Below are 18,510 nucleotides of genomic sequence, written 5' to 3'. Positions count from 1 at the left end.
TATATAGATAGATATATATATTCTTTTTTCTGTGTAGGAACTAAATACTCAGAGTCTGAAAGACTTGCCCCATCGCCGCCCTACTGCAGAGCCGAGCCGGGCCGGGCCGGGCCGGGCCGGGCCGCGCCGCCCACACCAAACGCCGCCGCCGCCGCCATCTCGGCGCCCGCCCGCCCCGCGCACGCGCGCTCCCGCCCGCCGCGTTTCGCGACACCGCCGTCGTCGCGCTTTACGGCGGCGCGCTTTACGGCGGCGGGCGCGATGGCGTCTCCGTTCAGCGGCGCGCTGCAGCTCACCGACCTGGACGACTTCATCGGGCCCTCGCAGGTGGGCCGGGGCGGGGGGCACGCGGCGCCCGGGAGCGGCGGCCGCCCCCGTCCTGCCGCGGCTGCAGAGAAGCCCGTTCATGCGCCCGCAGCCCGCGCTGCTCACCCGGCCGCGCTCTGGGAGCCGCCCGCCCAAATACCGACCGGGAGGGGGAGAGGGGAAGGGGGCGGGAGGGGGAGGGAGGGGGACGGGCAGGGCTTTCTTGTCAGAGTCTCCAAGCACTAGCAGAGCTCCCAGTCRCAAGAAGTGCAGCCCTACAGCTGGCTGCTGACAGCAAATGGAGCAGAGGAGTATCCCAGAATGGGAGCAGTGGAGCAGAGTAGAACAAATCCCATTAAATCTCCCTGCAGTACTTGGGTTTCCCGGGGAAGTCTTTGACTCAGAGCATCCCGCTTTTCTGTCTCAGAGAGAGCCTTTGGATTGTTACTATTCAGGGAGCATAGCTGAGGAACCTTAGCGGCTTGTTCCTGGTAGCCTGAGAGTCTTGTGCTATTCGGAACAAAGAGTGAGCAAAGCTGGACTCTAGGGGGAGAAGTGTTTCAAGATTCTGGCAGAGAAGRGGTAGTAAAAGGCAAGGAGAAATCTGGCTGGAGAAGTAGGACAAGGAGACATAAGGTGCTTAACCAATAAAAATCACACAGAGTGTAAAAACACCCTTGGGTCTGCATCACAAAACAATACAGAAAACTGGAAGCAGTCCATCTGAAGTCATCAGATTCCTTGCAGCGCTAAAAGACCCTTCATTGGCACTAGCCACATGTTGACTGCAGTGACCACGCCTCCATTGGTTAAAATTTGCAGTGAAGAGTGCATGATCTGTAGGGCTTTTAGGGAGAGGAGGACTTTGCAGGCAAGTCCCTCTTTTTTTTGAGGCTCCTTAGAGCACAGCTGGCTTCCTTGGAGCAACAGCAAAAGTGCCTCTCTTTTTGGTATGATGTTGGGAAAGTGTTCCTTCTGTAGAAAGGGGGTAAGCACCTTTTACTTTTACATTTTCCCTTGGTGGTTATGGATGCTGTGAGTAAATCCAGCATACTTTAAGGTAGAATAAGTGACATTCACTCCTGAGCTAGCCTTTGCTTTTGAACATTCTGGTTTCAATTAAGTTTTTGCTATGCTTTCCCTTCCGCACTTCTCAGCTGCTCGCTTTGGGGCTTTCTTTCTGCTTCAGGAATGCATCAAACCTGTCAAAGTTGAAAAAAAAAATGGAAAAGCAGCAGCTAAGATCAGAATTGAAGCAGATGGGAGCTACTTTCAGATCAATCAGGTATGTGTGATTTTTTGACTATTGTGTAAAATATCCAGAAAGTGCAACTTCCTTGCTCTGTATTTAAATGCTCCAGCTATGTACTGCCTCACAGGGAACCAAGGTGTAACAAAAGTATTGCTCTTGTCATCAGCCTTCTCGCATCTTTTTCCAGAGCCCAAGGTTTTAATTACCCATTTCTATAAGCAATATTTCTGAATTCATGTCTGCCTTCTTGTTTTATGCTCTCAAACACAAACATTAATATATTTTCAATGTAAGAACAGATAAGGTGAGAAGTCTCTTTTCTTGCTATCAGTTCTGATGTGCCTGAATTGCTAGATTATTTAAAATAATGCTTTTTTTATTACATCATATAGTGGAGTGCTCAGTCTCAAAGAGGTTCATTTAGGTTGTCTTTAACTTTTTRCTCTGTTTTTTTTATAATACATTTTAAATGATTTGATAAGTAGCATGCAGAATTGATAAGCATGTTGCTTCCAAATTAATCTCAAGCTGAACTGAACTATTTTCATATTTACAGAGAAAAGTTTAATGTTTCTTAGTTAACCAAACTAGGAGGTCATCCAGAGACAATGGTTTTAATTTCAGTCTGTTGATTACTTTTTGACTTGGAGAAGGCAGTACAGCATTTTCAAAGACGCCTGGTTACATATTTTTAATTTTTAGCTTAACAATACTTCATCACTGTCTGTTTCTGACTTTACTGAGAAGTAATTTTTAAAGAGGAGTCCCACTAAAAAACTGACTTACTCAGGTCTAATAAAAAATTCTTTCCAGTGCCATGCCATGCGCCCTTTGAGATGTCATACAGTTTTCTCACTAGTGTCCATGTAAGTTTTGCACACAGAATAATTGCAGAATATTCCTTAACAATTAAAAATTTCAGTGATTTTTTTTTGGGGGGGGGTCTGGCTATGAAATCTCTTTCAAAGAGTGAAATTCAAGATTCCTACAAAGCAGTGGCCCTAGTAAAATTAAATAACATGAGCAATATCTGATACAGGTGACAGAGCTGGCATGCTTTCCCTAGCATTAATCAGAATATTGAATGCAAGCTGGAGATTGTTGTTGCAGGGCTTAGGATCTCAGCAGTCCACAGTTTTGTGGTTAAAAGCAGCAGCTACAATCTGTAGCCTGTCAGCCATGCCAGCCTCAGTCTTCTGCCATGCACAGGTTGAAAAAGCAGACAAGACAGACCACATTTGTTTCCAGGAAAGTGTAGCTTCAGTATGTTGGAGCAGTGTTAGCCCACCAGATAGCAGAAATAATTGTGGCCTAAACAACTGCTCTAGATTTGAAGCTCTAGTCTTGGTCTTGCTAAAATTTTTCTTGAGTTCCTCAATATCTTTCTATACTTCTATGTATATTGTCAAACAATCCTATTAGAAATCAACAAGCTTTAAAGAGATTTGTCTTCATCATCATCTTACTCAAAGATTTTTTTTAATGATAAACTGAGAGGCTGAAAAGGGCAACATCTTTGCTACTAAATATAGTAACGATAGGAGACAACTACTTGAGTACTTCCATATTGTGATCAGGACTGAATCTAATCTGTTCCTTTCTAGGATGGAGGAGCACAAAAAYTGGAAAAGGCCAAAATTACTCTGAATGACTGTTTAGCTTGTAGTGGCTGCATTACATCAGCAGAGAGTGTTTTAATCACTCAACAGAGCCATGAAGAGCTATACAAAATGCTAACTTTTAACAAGGTAGGTGACAAGAAGCAGCTAGGAAGGCTGCAGAGTTTGAAAGTCTTCATAGATTAGTGTGGTGCATCTGCAAAAACATGTGTGAACAGCACACGTAAAAATTAATTTCCAAGAAAGAAGAATCTGAGCAGATTTGCAGTACAGTTTTTTTTCCCCCTGCACAATTTTTTTTTCAGTGATCATAGCTTTGGAAAGGGCCTTAATGTAGCAAGTTAATGACTTGAAAGTTAAGGACAAAACACTGGGAGATATTTTTTGAATTTCCGGTGTGCTAAAAGTGCTGTATGTACCATATTAATATTCTCTGAACAGTTAAGTTATTTTGCTTACTGTTTTTTAGACTGCAGCTCCCAATGAACAGAAGTTGGTAGTGGTATCTCTTTCACCACAGTCCAGAGCTTCCCTAGCTGCAAGATATAAAATGAATGTTCTGGAAACAGCAAAGAAGTTGACCACATTCTTAAAGAGTTTAGGCAAGTGTGGGACTGCCGGGGTATATGTTAAGCATAACTTTCATGAATGCAGAAGGTTGATGTGATAATCTCCTCATAGATATATAATGTTTCATAATTCGTTTTGGTTGAAATTAAAACTGTCTGCAACTTCAGTGGCATAATAAACTCAGAGTGATAACAGGAAGGAACTTGAAGCGATTTGTTGTCCTCCTGTCACTTTTGCTGGTGTCTTATGCTGGCAYGCTAGGGAAAAGATCACTGTCAACTGCAGAGATCCAAAACTGTAAGAGACACATAGTTTTAATCCGGTTTGATTGGAGGCTTTTTTGTTGTAGTTTGCTGTTTGTATCTTTCTTGTGAATTTTAACAAGATGCTGTACTGCCTAGGTGTGCACTATGTATTTGATACAACTTTCTCAAGAAACTTCAGCCTACTGGAGAGCCAACGAGAGTTTGTAAAGCGCTTTCGAAAGCAGTCTGAAGACAAAAAGGCTTTGCCCATGCTGGCTTCTGCCTGTCCAGGTGTAGTATTAAATTAGTTATGRAAATAGTAATATGCCATACTAATAGTACATTAGAGCATGCAAAATTTAGAAAGCTGATCAGAACAGTTAATATGGATAAATTTACCAGTGAGGAAAGGATTACTCTCTTCACAGTACAAAGAGATCTTGGTGTTAATAACAGTAACGATATGTACAGATACCTAATGATCTCTAAAATTAGTCTTGTTTTGTTTCTGTGCCGAAAAGGCACTGAAAACAGTACTTAGTGAGCAGTAAGTCAGGAGGGCAGGGGAGAGAACTTGTTTGTTAGTTTACTGCAGTTGTTTATTAATTACACTATTCTTCTCAGGTTGGATCTGCTWTGCTGAGAAAACCCATGGCAGTTTCATCGTTCCTTATATCAGTACTGCCAAGTCTCCACAGCAGGTCATGGGCTCCTTGGTCAAAGGCCATTTTGCAGAACAGCAGGTGAGGGTCTGAAGTATACTATGATTAATGGCAAAATGCTAAAATTGAACACTTAACACTCATGAAAATATCACGAACACATGATTTTTTAAATGTTGCTACATGTTTTACACTAGAGTTTAAAGGTAGAAACTATCTTGCAGAATGCCAAAAACAGCATCCCTCACTTCCGTTTTATCTAACGAGAAGCTGGTAGTTGGGGAAATAACACTAAGTTCTTGCTTTATGGACCATTTAAAATCTCTGCATATTATTCAGGAATGTGCTCCCATCTCACTTGTGTGTGTGGTATTTTCACATTGTTTAAGGATGGTGAATAACTTAAAATAAATTATCCTCTCTGAAACAAAACTTCAGTCAGTGCATACGTGCAGATCATGTCTTTTCTAAAAATTACTTGCTCTTTCCCAGCTTCATGTTCTGTTTCAGTTTGACTTAGTTCTGTTTTCCCCCTTTAACCTTTGGAATCTCTCCAGATATAAATTTGATATTTAAAGACTACAGTCATACTAATAGCCCAGAGTTGTCAAGCGAGAAACTTGAGCACCATTTCTGATTGTATGATTTATTGTCCATTAACAAGCGCTGGTTTAACACTTGTGTTAAAGAAATGCTGACATCTGCATACTTGTTACAAAAATTGGCAGCTACTGAGAACATTTGGCACAAGACACTGAAACAACGGCCTTGAGTCAGAGACTTGTTTCCTTGGCCTAGACTCATTTCTTGGATGGTCATGAGGGTTTTGTCTGACTCCATTTGTTAGTTGCTGATGCAGGGGCAGGATTTTAATAGCGTGTAGGAAGTGCATCCTCTAACTGCATAATTAGGAATTCKTCACTGTCTGACTTTGGATCATGTGCATTAGCAGAAGGAGGAGGAAAAAAGAAGCGAAAGACCGTACTGTTGAAATTTGCTATAAATTAAAATTGGGTTCTGTGAGAAGAAGAAACTCACATATTCAAGTAGTAATAGAGAGTATTTTCAGAAGTATGGTAGCATTAGTATCATTCGTATCTGTACCTGGAAAAGTCTCCCTCAAGAATTTAATTTTTACCAATCCAACTGCACAGCTTTATCTTTCTTCCAGCACTTAACACCTGACCAGATATACCATGTAACAGTAATGCCCTGTTATGACAAAAAGCTAGAGGCTTCAAGGCCAGACTTTTTCAACCAGGAGTACCAAACCMGAGATGTGGACTGTGTAATCACTACAGGTAAGTGGAACAAGAGGTAGTCTAGCTAATTTCTGGAAGCCTCAGAGTGAGGTATTCACTCATTTTTATAATCCTTTGTCTCTGACAGAAGGTGTAATGCATGGATTTTGCTGTCTAATTTCATTTTAATAATGCAAATTGTGCCCTGGTAAAGTTTGCAGATGTAGGTTTATGCACCAATCATCAGATTTTGTTTTCCTTCATCTCCAAAACAAGAGCTTTTTACGTGTGTTTCTGCTTTAGGAGAAGTGCTAAGGTTGTTGGAACAAGAAGGAATCTCTCTATCAGATGTAGATCCTGCTCCTTTGGATACCACGTAAGAAGAAAATTTCATTTGCACCTTTGGTCATATTCATCTAGTATTCATATTGGGTTCTTCAATAGAATTTGCTCTTCCAGTGCCATTTTACTTTACATAAGGCTGCATGTATTTGCATTTGATTTGTTTTTCCTTTGTCACTGCTTTTGAGTCAGTACAGTTATGCATAAAATAATGTACAGAGTATGTTGAATCTGCAGTTTTGAAGAATCTGAAATTGTTCTAGATTTGTTTTTAGAAGTTTAAGGATTAGTAACTCTCACTGTAAATCAGTAGGGTTGCCAAAATTAGCCCAATAAGAGTGTAATAGCAATATAATTGTATAGAGAAGTATAAATTGCATGGCAGTCTTGCTTTAAGCACTGTTACAGTGTGGCTGATGGAATCCCACAAAAAATGTATTTGCAAACTTAAAAAGTGAAAAAATACCTAAATCAGTGAGAAAAGTTTGCTAAGCCAGAGAAGTCTGTTACTGTGTTACCTGAAACTGTTCCTGGTTATCCAAGCTACTGTAGGGATTGCAGTAGTAAAGCACAAATTAGTAGTATATGGAAACTCCAGCTAAGATCTCTAGGATTCCTTATTTGTTAAAAAATCAAAAGACACCATCCCCCACACACACCACCATGAGATCTTAAAGTCTTTTCTGGTTTGCATATGTCTAAGTGCTTTAATTGAAAACTAACATCTGGTTAAAGGACAACTGCACAGAGGCCTAACTGGCTACAGAAACTTTAAAACACTCAGTTGGTTAGAGTGTGGTGCTGCTAATGCCAAGGTCACGGGTTCAGTCCCCGTACGGGCTACGCTGAGGGTTGGACGAGATGATCTCCAGAGGTCTCTTCCAACCTTACCATTCTATGATTCTATGAAATCACATTTTATTCGTCTGAATTGCTGGTTCCACACTGATCATTAAACCAAACCATTTTCTTCATCAGTTTTAAGTGCTTTTATAGCACTCTATCTGTAGCTTTTCTATTTATTAATGTGCAAAGTGACCTTAATAAACAGAAGGGCTTACACATACAGTGACCTGTATACAGTAACCTTCACAAATTATAAAAGATGAAGTGTATGACCCAAAAGTTTAGTGCTCAGGCACTGTAAGTTTTTAAGGAGGGATTTTGATAGACCAGATATGCAGCAGATAGTACATGAGCAGAATGTAGCACTAATCTATTCTCAGTTCTTTGGTTTTAAATTTGGCGTATTTCTAAACAGTTTAAGACTTTCTAGTACATCAAAGTGCCATTGGGAACTTTTGCTCAAGAGTTGTCAGAGCTATGTATTTTGACAGAGCTATGAAGGGAAGTGTCCTTGCATGAGGCCTATTGCCTAGTTTATTTTTTAATAGTTATGAATATTGGTCACTCTTACTCTGAAAAAAAAGGAGATTAGGAGATAGAGGTTGCCTGTTGCAGTCCAGTCCCTTAAATTAAAAGTCTGCTTAGTTTAAAAATAAACAAACAAACTGGGCTAAATAAGATTTGTAACCAATACCTTTTTTTTTGTATATCTAGTTCTATATTCTTAACTAGACTTAAAAAGAGCTAAAATAATATGCATGCACAGAGCCTTATTTTCTTCTGCTGTATTTCAGTGGATCAGCAGGTTCACATCTGAACATTTCTTTAGAACTGAACAGATTCTCATTCACATGCTCAAAAATAAAGAGGACTTCTTAAGAGTAGTAAATTGAGGCAGTAGTCATTGTTTTTCCATTTACTTATGGCTACGGCTGACCTTGTTTCTTTATTATGTCTACCTTGTAACATATGGGTGATATAAATAATATTAGATGATGCAAAGCTGCAATACTGGTAAAATTAAAATGCTTCAGACACGTTTGGGGAGATTAGGAACTTTGAGACTATAGCATGGGTATGAATGTATTTTTTAATATTGGCATTAGGCTTGTATTCTAAGGAAGGCTATACCAATGTGTTGGAGTATGAATGGAAAGCAGTGTAGTTTTACTAGGACATCTATCTACAGACACTTTTTCCATCTTCAAGTACCTTTTTTTTCTGACATAGCTTGCTTTCAAATTTCTTCCAAGTCATAAATGAAAAAAATATCTTCAGCTATAAAAATATCTACATAATTAAATCCCAGAAGTACAACTTTAAAAGTTACCCATGCAAACAAGCACTTCAGTTCTGCCTGCTTTATTGTTGTGCAATTAACAGAAAATTGAGAAAGATTCTGAAGTGTTTGAATGTATTAGGAAATAACATTATGGAAGTGTCAGTTATAACCCAGAACAAAATGTCTAATTACTTGATAAATATCTCTGGCTGACTTCTAAGAAGTATGTTCTGAGCACTAGGCCTCATGCTTGTGGTGATAAAGTGCCTCTATGACCTTTTGCTAGCTTTAACCTACTCAGTAAATTGACTGGTTACAAACAACACGTATTCCATAGAACTTGGAGCATTAAAATAAGCAGTCCAATGGCTGTTGTTCTACTTATCCTCCAGCACGTGGAAAAGCCCATTAAGAGGTTATTACATTTGGCAGCAAGAGTAAGATAAAGTGCCAGAAATCCCAGGACTTCTGGTGGTATAACTGTTTGCTCCAGGCAGCACTGAAACTTTACTGGCAGCCTCATTTTCAGAGAGTGGCAGTACGTGAGGCCAGACACACTGAAACATTCATTAACGAATCTCAGTTCCTGTAAACAAGACTGAATTAAAAATAGTTTCTGAAAGCAATTACAGGCTAAAACGTTGTCTCCTGTAGTTCTTCTGAAGCTGAGATATTATCTGAGAGAGGCAACATCTTTGATTTGACTTTAAATTATTTGGCCAGAATTCAAGGGTTTTCTCTTCTGCAGCTGTTAGAAGAATGCAAGTGTCACTGCCTGATGAGTGCTTATAAGCATATCCCCCATCCTATTATTCCCCCATAACAAAAGCCATTGTTGTGGCTTCTATCTGGTGAGCTGTTCAAGAAACATTATCTTGACCTCTGAATAGCTGGTTGTGTTTTGGCATATCAGTGAAATGGGATTACTTGTGCAGAACTTGAATTGCAGAACTTTTATTAGTGTAGTTTGGACAAAGATGTGTTGAACTTGAAAATGGCCACGTAGAGAGCAAATGCCCTGGCATCATTAATTTTGTTCATCTTTGTTACATGAGTTTTATTAAGCATATGAAACCAGAGCAACACAAATTTAATCTCTCTGTGCTTGTAGTTATAGTATTAACACTCCCCAGAAGTGTTTTGGTGTGTCCCAACAACCAGATTGAATGTTGCTGGTTTCAAAAATAGTGTTGTAACACAGAACTAGAGCTTTGAATAGTGAATTCTGCTGTTTATACTGCAGAAAGCTTTAGCACTCGTGAGATGTTTCATGGTTGAGACAGGACTCCTCCTAGACTGTGTTCTCCAGGAAAAGTTTGCATTGCACAGGTCCATACCATCAATACTTTGAAACTGGAGGAGGAAAAAAATAACAAAGGCTAATGTTCACAGAGATGCTAAATAGGAAGCTAACAATTGCCCATGTCATTCTGGTCTTTCCAAGCAGAGTTTTGTTATGGGAATTACCTGGCAAGATCAAGTTTGCGGTGTATGGATCAGGCCTTGTCACGGAACACGATAGAGCATTTCCACTGAGCTTTACCCAAAGCACACTAGACAGCATAGCATTAAATCTAGAGGACCCTGAAGCTATAAATAGTCAGTTCCCAGGAGAAAGGGAAAGGCTAGGAGTCCTAAGGGAGCTRATCCATGGCTTGTTCTGTTGCTTTTGAATTCCATGAACTTTGCTCTATGAACAAGTCTACTATCACAAACCTCACAGGGCTAACAACATAATGCTTTTAGTAGTGCTGAAGCTATTTCTGCATTGACATAATCAAACTCATTTGCTTCAAAGAACAATGGACTTGGTGCTGGCTGTTATGTTGAAGGTCCTCTAAAACAGTTCATCTTTCTTTCCTCCCTTCAGGTTTAGCAGCATTACTGAAGAAGAGCTCTCCGGCCATTCAGGAGGTGGTTCTGGTGGCTATTTGGAGCACATATACAAGTATGCAGCAAAGGAACTTTTTGGAATTCAAGTGGATACAATTCAGTACAAACCTTTGAAGTAAGAAGTTAGTCTTACATAAAACACTATTTTTATTGCAATTCTGTTTATGCTGTTATCTGGCTGATGGCTGAAAATTTCTTTGCAATGTTAAACATTTTACTTCAAGGCATGGGAATTGGTGTCTCACTCCCACAGTTGCTGAGCAATAAATCAGCCAGCACTCTTTGCAGCCTTTTCCCTTGGAGACTTCTAGCCCCTTCACCACCCACACACTTTATTTTGGCTTGATAGATTTTCCCAGTATCAAGTGCAGGCTGCTTCCAGAGTAATTTAGAAGACAGAACTTGTCTGGATTTGAACTTTCTCACCTGTGATCATGTCACTGAAGTAGATTCATTACTAATCTAACCATCACAAACCAGGTGTCAGGACTCTAAGGTTCCATTTTAATCAAACTGTTGTAAGACAGAGTAAAACAGGTCACTTGAACCTGGGCATAAGAGGCACATTTAAACTGAGATTCCTACTAGTTTCCTAGGTGTAATCTTAATGTACTTTTTGTAATGAATTACATACCAGTGACACTGATGGTTAGGATTCCCTGGTCTAGGAGATAGGAGTCAGCAATCTCAATACATGATGCTTCAAAAACACCACACACACACACCCCAGATTGCTTATTCTCTTATCAGGAAGAACTATTTCCACTGATACTAAGAGCTGGGAAACCTTCAATACTGGCTTACTCCCTGGTGTTATGACCAGCTACAATTTAAAAAGTTTCTTTCAAAGGCCTCACTGATGTGTAAGTTGGCTGAAGCCAACCCAGAAAGCTTATCACAATGAGATTTTTTTGTTTGAGCTCTGCTTGTCCAAATTTTAAGGATTTATTCAATGCAAGTGTTTTTCAACAGACTTAATTCACATGGAAGGTGCTCAAAAAGGCTCTGGAAAGGATTGTAGCTTCTAATACAACCAAGTCTTTGTAAGCTAGTTCTTTTATCTAACTTGTTTGGGGAGGGGGGGAGGGCAAAGAATTAGGACACTTYTCTTGAATAGAACTTAGAAAAGAGCTTAGTTCTAGTACAATGTTTTTTGGAAGTTTAATAGAAGTTAATTTAGATAAGATATTGTTTGCTTTTGTTCCTCAGAAACAAGGACTTCCAAGAGGTGACACTGGAGAAGGATGGAGTAGTCCTGCTCCAGTTTGCTTTGGCATATGGATTTCGAAACATACAAAACTTAGTGCAAAAACTGAAACGAGGGAGATCCCCTTACCACTATGTTGAAGTCATGGCTTGCCCATCAGGTAAGGCCACATAGGACTTTCCCTGGTAGAATTCGTAGCTGTAGGAAGCTATATGAAACTGTCACTGAAGTACAAGAAACACAGTCAGTCTCTCACATCCTGAGTGTTGTGGCAAAGCCTTTAAACCTGTAAGATGTGATAGTCACCACATCAAGATTTCAAAGTTTTTTGCCTGTATGTGTATATATATATACATATATATTTTTATCTAGAAGCTAGTAATTCTCCAGACCTTCAGTGGTTACAGTTAAAAAAWTAATACTGAAACYGGTACAACTAGTTCTTTTAAGGAGGCCCTCCTAACTTTGTAAACTCTGTTTACAGAAGCTAACAGTCTGCTTCTAGAGAGTGCTTGCTATGGCTGGTGATGAATGTCTTTTTCTACTTGTTTTCCTTTCTTTTCTACTTCCTGTAAAGCTTTTCTTTTTTCCCCCTCTCAATTCTCCTGGAATTCACTAGTGGAAAGCTTGGGCAGCTCAATTTGTACTTCAGCTCTGGCTTGTTTGTGATAGACAAGAACACAGTGCCAGCAGCAACACTGAGCTGCCCTTCTTCACTCTCTCTGGACAACGTTCTCTCCCTGACAATCTGCACCACTCTTGGCTCACAAGGTTGTTCAATACAAAGAACAGACTACTGAGAGCAACYACACGTTATGTGGTCTGACCCTTTCATCACACATACATGAGAACAGTAAATCCAGAACTATATCCCAGGAGCATTTATCTTACCTTCAGTTGAGGCACCAAAGCTGCTCTTGTCTGAATTGCATCCTAGCCCTCTCTASAGGGACAAAACAAGAACCACAATTGCTTGCTTCCTCCAAATCTTGTATCTGCCTGGTGCTTTCCCAGCATGCTTTAGCAGCTCTCTGCTCACACCTGGGCCATATGTTGAATTAGGATGGGTCACATCAGGYCAATAATCTCCCCTTCAGGGCTACTGTCTGCCCTGTGGCTGTTAGATAACTCAGGAGGAAAATGCAATTATAATAGTGTTTTCATTCTGAAACTTGGTTCTCAGCTGTAGAGTAAGTTAAGTACAAACACTTTCTAACTTCTGGATTTAGTTTTCTTAACTGTAAGGATTTTTTTTTTCTGATAAATCTGAAGCAATTTCTAAACTCAGTGACATTTTCTCACTTCGTCGCATATAGGCTGTTTAAATGGAGGTGGTCAGATCAAAATAGAAGGTGAATCCAGCAAGGACTGGCTTCAGCAAGTTGAGAAGCTGTATGAATCTCTCAAGACTGAAATTCCAGAGAAGAATCAGACTGTAAATGAACTGTACGAACACTGGCTAGGTGGCGTGGATTCAGAAAAGGCTGCAAAAGCACTGCACACAGAGTACCATGCCGTGGAGAAAACAAGCACTGGATTTAATATCAAATGGTGAAGAATGACTCTGGCAGCAAATCTGTGAAGCCTACGTACAGAAAATACTCAGTGCCTTTCTAAATCAATTGTATTTAAGATGCTCAAAAAACAGCTGAAGTTCTGTGTCATCAGTGGGAGACTGCAATTTGTGTCTAGCATTAGCAATGAGAAGGTAATGTGTATATAGGCAGGTAATCCTGATTCCTACAGATTTATAATTATTGAAATGATGAGAATAAAAAACAAACACTGACTTAAAATACACGTTGAAAACTGTAATGCATCCTAGTCTTTAGGCAATCTTTATGAACTAAACCTGCCCTCCTTATACACCCCCGACTTTTATCAGAACTGATGAATTTTAGGTACTGAGGGATTTGCCTTGCAGTAGACCGTGACCTCATTGAGATGAGCTTTATGCTATATCAGAGTATTGCTAGTCAAGGCCTTGCTGTATTTTCACAGCACCAAGTTTTATGGCTGTCTCTTTTTCAGACATCCTCACATAGTTAGGAATGGTCTAATTAGACCTTGGGTGCTGTTTTTTCATTTCACTGTCCCCGACTGGATGCTCTTGAGGCCCAGCTGCAGTACCTTTGCACTGTCAAATGGAGTGGCAACCAACAGCCTGTAATCATATGAGGAACATGAGACCAAGGGCTTTTTTATTGCCTACTGAAATGTGACCTGAGTGAATGCTTAAGAAAAATCTAWTTTTTTTTTTCCTTTAATTGCAATAATCATCTATAACTGTGGGCAATTATACATCTCCTTCTCTCTTTCTAAATACATAGTACAGAGAGTAACAGAATTGTCACATCTATCCCTGTCTCAACAGTAGTTTAATGGTAGATAATATCCATAAATTAAGAGAAAACAATTTTTTATGGTGTTTCAAGTAAGAATTTTTTGCCATCTTTCCACGAAGGACAAACCATCCTTGATGTCTCTGAAAGCTGTTACTTTACAAAAGTTATAGAAGGCTGTGAGATTTAATCATCACAAAAAAGTAGTATTACTAGAACAATCAAAGGGGTTAGTAAAAATACAGTCTTGTTTAACGCAGTATATCAAGATGCCTTGCCCAGAGACTTGTGAACGTGAAACAGATTTGGTTTTTCATTAATGGAGATGAAATGTGCTTGTCTTGCTGTGTGTATTTTTCACATACGGGTATTCTGAGAACTATTTACAAAAAGAAAAAAGAGAGAACTATGAATAACTGATTTGGTCTTTCTTAATTTGAATGTCAGTTTTTCCAAAATGACCACATTTGGGGAGAGGACGCTGATACTGGGAGAAGTGGCAGCTGTACCTGAATTCAAGAGAAAGGGATGCAGTCAGATGCGGCACCTCTTTCTGTGACTGCTGTAGCTGCCAGTGAATGTGAACTTAAAAATTACATTCTTCTCTCACTTCAAAGTATTCCTCCTTCCCCCAGTTACTGCTATATAAGGAAGGACTATGAAGAAAGCACTGTTAAATGAACAAAAACTGAGAAGAAAGCCGTCACAGTGCTTTGTTCCTTCAGAGTAGACGCAGACAGATGGAGATGATTGCTGCACCTAGCCCAGATTCAAACCTTGCTCAGATGCTCTTTAAAGATAACAGGCACTCAGTTACTGTGGACCTTGAGCTTACGCCTGTCAGCAAAGCTGCCAGACCTTGAACTGCCTCTTAGACCAGCTTAGCTGACAACGCTTTACTGTGAAMCTCTCAACGCCTCATCCAGTCTTTTACTAAAAATAAGCCAACAATGTACAAGATGTTTTTAATGCTTTTAATTAAAAGCGTTATATAATTTCAGGTGCTGCTCATKAATTAGTGAGTTCACAGTGTTCATAAGGCAAGAATCTCACATGGCTTCCCCCGCCTTTCCYTATCCTCTTTACAAGCAAATTGGTAGTTTTATTGAATGCGCTTTTCCATGCATAGTTTTATAATGCACAGTGTTATACTAAACCATAAGATTTTTTTTAACTACAGCAAGAAATTGCAGTGCTAATGCAAAGCAAGTCCAATACACTGAAGTGCTGTGACTATAAACTTTGTACATCAGCGCAAAAGAAACAAGTTCAGCTTTGGTTGAGAACATGCATGTCGGGCCAGAAGCACACAAATAAACAAAGCTAAATTAGCTGCAGATTAGGTGGAGATCTGTGTTTTGTCTCTTCTCCAGTTACCAGGTTATCAACATACACGTTGCTAAAGGCGTCAGAAGACCTTCCGCTCACCACGCGTCCAGCCTGCAGCTCCTGTGGACAGTCCCAAGTGTCCAGAACAGCTTGACTTGCTCCTGGCCTTTGAGTTCCCTGCTACTATTATCAAAACTAGCAAATCCAATGCTAGTTCAGGAACCCTGCCCCCACRCACACGTGTGCATCTTAGATCACAGGATAAATAAACTTCCAGCGGAGCACCCAGGCACTTCACAGWAACAGAGGAATGCCTGTCAGCGCATCACCATCTACAGCAAATTGTACCATCACGTTTAAACAGAACAACTCCAGCACTGAGACAACTTGTGCAGCACGATTAATTCTTCTCCCCCTTTTGGAGAGAGTAAATTATAACAACGCAGCTTAAAAAAAAAAAAAAAAAAAAAAAAAAAAAAAAAAAAAAAAAAAAAAAAAGTCTCTAGCAATGGAAGAAATGGCCATAAACCAGGCTTTAGTGGTAATAAATTCATTTAAATTCATAGTCCACACATCAAAGAACCTGAAGTCAACTCTATTCCAGTGTTCGGAGCTATAAAGTTTATAATCAACGCTGCTTAAAAAGCGTACAGTACAGGATTACAGGGCCCACGCCTCTGTGCTGCTCTGGTTTCATTTAACTATGCGAAGTCAGTATAAACTCAGCAAAACCAGGACAATTATACACACATATTTTGCACTTCGATGTAAAAAGAAGAAACCCAAGAGCCTGTCCCTTAGGGAGTAACCTGCTCAAAAGTTGTCCCATCAAAGGTATTTTCACAGCTATTTACAGAGGCACCAGCAAGCTCTCYCCCCCCCCCCCAAAAAAAAAAGGAATTCACAATGCTCAGTTTTGTAATATACCTCCCCATCACTTGCAAAATAAAAGCTGCACACATTGTTCAAACGTCTTTAAAAAAATTAGTAATGACACTGCACAACCTTAACTCAGACCTTCGCAAGCTGAAGAGGTTTAAGAGCCCCAGCCGCTCTCTGGCTTTTATTCTAAATAAAAGGCAATGTAAATAAAAAGCTAATCCAAAACATTTCCCTTCTCCAAATTTTCTAGCTATCTTGGGAAAAAAGAAAAAAGTAGGGGGAAGTGTCCGGGACAAGCCGGAGCGTGCTGCCGCCCAGCTGGCGCGCCTTGGAAAGCCCCACGCAGGCGTCCAGTCGGCCCAAGCGCGCCCAAGCGCGCCCGAAGGCCTTGCTGGCTCCAAATCCCGGCGCGCTGCTCCCAGCTTCCCTTCCTTTCCGCCCTCCCGCAAAGCCCCGGCGGGTCGGAGCAGGCTCTCGGCCAGGCGCCGCCGAGCGCCTTCCGCGGGGCTCGAGCGGCCGAGGCGGCTGCGGCGGTTAGCGAGGGGGCTGCGCGTTCTCGCCCAATGGTTTATTTTGTCCTTCTGAAAGAAAAACAACACGAATCCCCCAAACCCCACCAGGCTGCGGGAGGGGGGCGCAGGGCGACGTCTCCTGTGCATCGCGTTCGCCTCTGCGCCCCCGACCTGCTGCGCGACGCCGGTGCGGGCTGAGCCGGGAGGGCTCCGGCKCCGGCGCATCCTCCTCCCCCCGGTGCATCCCGGCTCCGGGGCCAGAGCTCGCACGGGGCTGCTGCAGAGCTCTGCCCACTCCTGATGCCCGGGGCGGCCGAGGCGGCGTTCGGACCCACCCGGGCCAGAGGGCAAAAACCACCCGAGGGTCCCACGGGATCCCGCCTGCTCCGTGGGGGGATGCAAAAACCGCCCGGGGGTCCTGCGGGATCCCACCTGCTCCGTGGGGGGATGCAAAAACCACCCGAGGGTCCTGCAGGATCCCACCTGCTCCGTGGGGGGATGCAAAAACCACCCTTCCCGGGAGGAACTGGAAGCGTCGCAGCAGCATCTTGTCCTGCAGCGGCAGCAGCCGGGCCCGAGGGCTCCGCTCGCCCCGCGAGCGGCAGAACAGGACCCAAACGAGCAGCGCGAAGGACGGAAACCACTTCCCAACGGCAAGGCAGGCGCCTCAAGGGACGGGGCTCGGAGCGCGCGGGGAGGACGCAGCGCGGCGCGCGCCGCGGGGAGCCCCGCTGCGCCGGGGACGCTGCGCGGCGGCGGCCGTCGCTGCGCCGCTGCTGCCGCCCCGCTTCTTCTCCAGGAAGGGGCTGAGCAGCCCCCACTCGAGCGCAAGCACCGCCTGGGGATTCGGCCGCTCCTTGGGCTTCTTGAAGCGATCCCTCTGGGCGTGCAGGGTCCTCAGCACCTCCACCGGGTCCGTCTCGCCCGTGAACTTCTGCAAAGGCTCCTCCCTGCGACGGAGACGGGCTCTGCTCCGGGGCCGGGCTCCCCGGGCGCGCGGCGGGGGACGCGGGCCGGGGAAGGGGCGGCACGGAGGGGCGCGGGGAGCGGGTCTGGGCCCCACTTACGTGACCCGCAGGAAGGGGTTGTAGAGGAACTCCTCCTGCAGCGTGGAGGGCACCGCGGGCAAGTCCTCGTCATCCCGGCGCTGCCGAGGCACTGGACGTCACCTGGGACCGCGCCACGCTGCACCCCGAGGCGCCGGTGCGGAGCCGGCACCCGGCTCCGGCGCGGCCGGGAGCCGCTCACCTTGGCCCAGGCAAGTTTCTTCTTCACCATTTCGTTGTCCGGCTCCGCTTTCAAGGCGAACTTGAGGTTGCGCACGGCGCGCTCGTGCCCGCAAAACACCTTCTGCAAGGGCGACGGCAGGGAGGCGGCGGATGSAAGAGCCCCGCTCRCGGCGCCCGCCCGGCGCCCGCCCGGCGCTCACCGTCTCCCTCGGCAGGGCGCCCAGCGCGGCGGCCAGGCTGGCGTACGTCTGCTCCGCGGTGCCCTCGCAGAGCTCCCCGCAGCCGCCCACCAGCAGCGCGTCGCCTGCGGAGGGAAGCGGAGGGCGGCCGGAGCACGGGGAGGGCGCGGAGCCCGGGGGGACGGGCTGGGGGGTGATGGTCGGGGGGGTCTCTCCGCACCTACCCGAGAAGAGCGCCGGCGCGTCCGGGGACTCGTCCTCCCATAGGAAGTAGCACACGTGGCCGGACGTGTGCCCGGGCGTCAGGAGGCATCGCACCCGCACGGCGCCGAACTGCCGGCGGCACCGGCGTCAGCGCCCGTCGCGCGCGGCGGCAGCGCCGCATCCCCGTGCCCGTCCCCACGCACCGCGAGCTCCTCGCCGTGGGCCACCTTGTGCGTCAGGGCGCCGATGCGCTCGTCGGCGCCGTACACCCGCAGGCCGGGGCACCGCCGCGCCAGCTCCTCGTTGCCCCTGGCGTGGTCCCTGCGGGCGCGGGCACGGGTGTCGCGGGCACGGGTGTCGCGGGCGTC

At 43.9% G+C, this 18,510-nt stretch overlaps 2 protein-coding genes across 2 annotated transcripts; one reads left to right on the top strand and one right to left on the bottom strand.

Moving 5' to 3' along the window:
* The first annotated feature begins 238 nt into the window (after positions 1–238).
* Positions 239–13,265, top strand: CIAO3 (cytosolic iron-sulfur assembly component 3). The gene is made up of 11 exons (XM_085301935.1): positions 239–327; positions 1,496–1,591; positions 3,163–3,306; positions 3,647–3,779; positions 4,149–4,283; positions 4,617–4,735; positions 5,826–5,955; positions 6,199–6,271; positions 10,236–10,373; positions 11,468–11,625; positions 12,782–13,265. Exons 1-11 carry the CDS (start codon positions 262–264, stop codon positions 13,018–13,020), a joined length of 1,431 nt encoding a protein of 476 aa, XP_085158061.1. The 5' UTR covers positions 239–261; the 3' UTR covers positions 13,021–13,265.
* A 1,495-nt stretch (positions 13,266–14,760) lies between these two features.
* Positions 14,761–18,510, bottom strand: LOC146597527 (hydroxyacylglutathione hydrolase-like protein; the record flags this gene model as incomplete). Its single annotated transcript, XM_085301995.1, has 6 exons — positions 14,761–17,480; positions 17,598–17,677; positions 17,779–17,880; positions 17,960–18,063; positions 18,163–18,271; positions 18,346–18,510. Coding segments are annotated over 6 exons (843 nt in total), but the record flags the coding sequence as incomplete, so codon positions are not given.

The sequence above is a fragment of the Rhea americana genome, unplaced genomic scaffold (assembly GCF_003343005.1).
Source record: "Rhea americana isolate MKP2758 unplaced genomic scaffold, rheAme1 scaffold_181, whole genome shotgun sequence".
Taxonomy (NCBI): domain Eukaryota; kingdom Metazoa; phylum Chordata; class Aves; order Rheiformes; family Rheidae; genus Rhea; species Rhea americana.
This window is presented reverse-complemented; position numbering and strand designations above follow the sequence as displayed.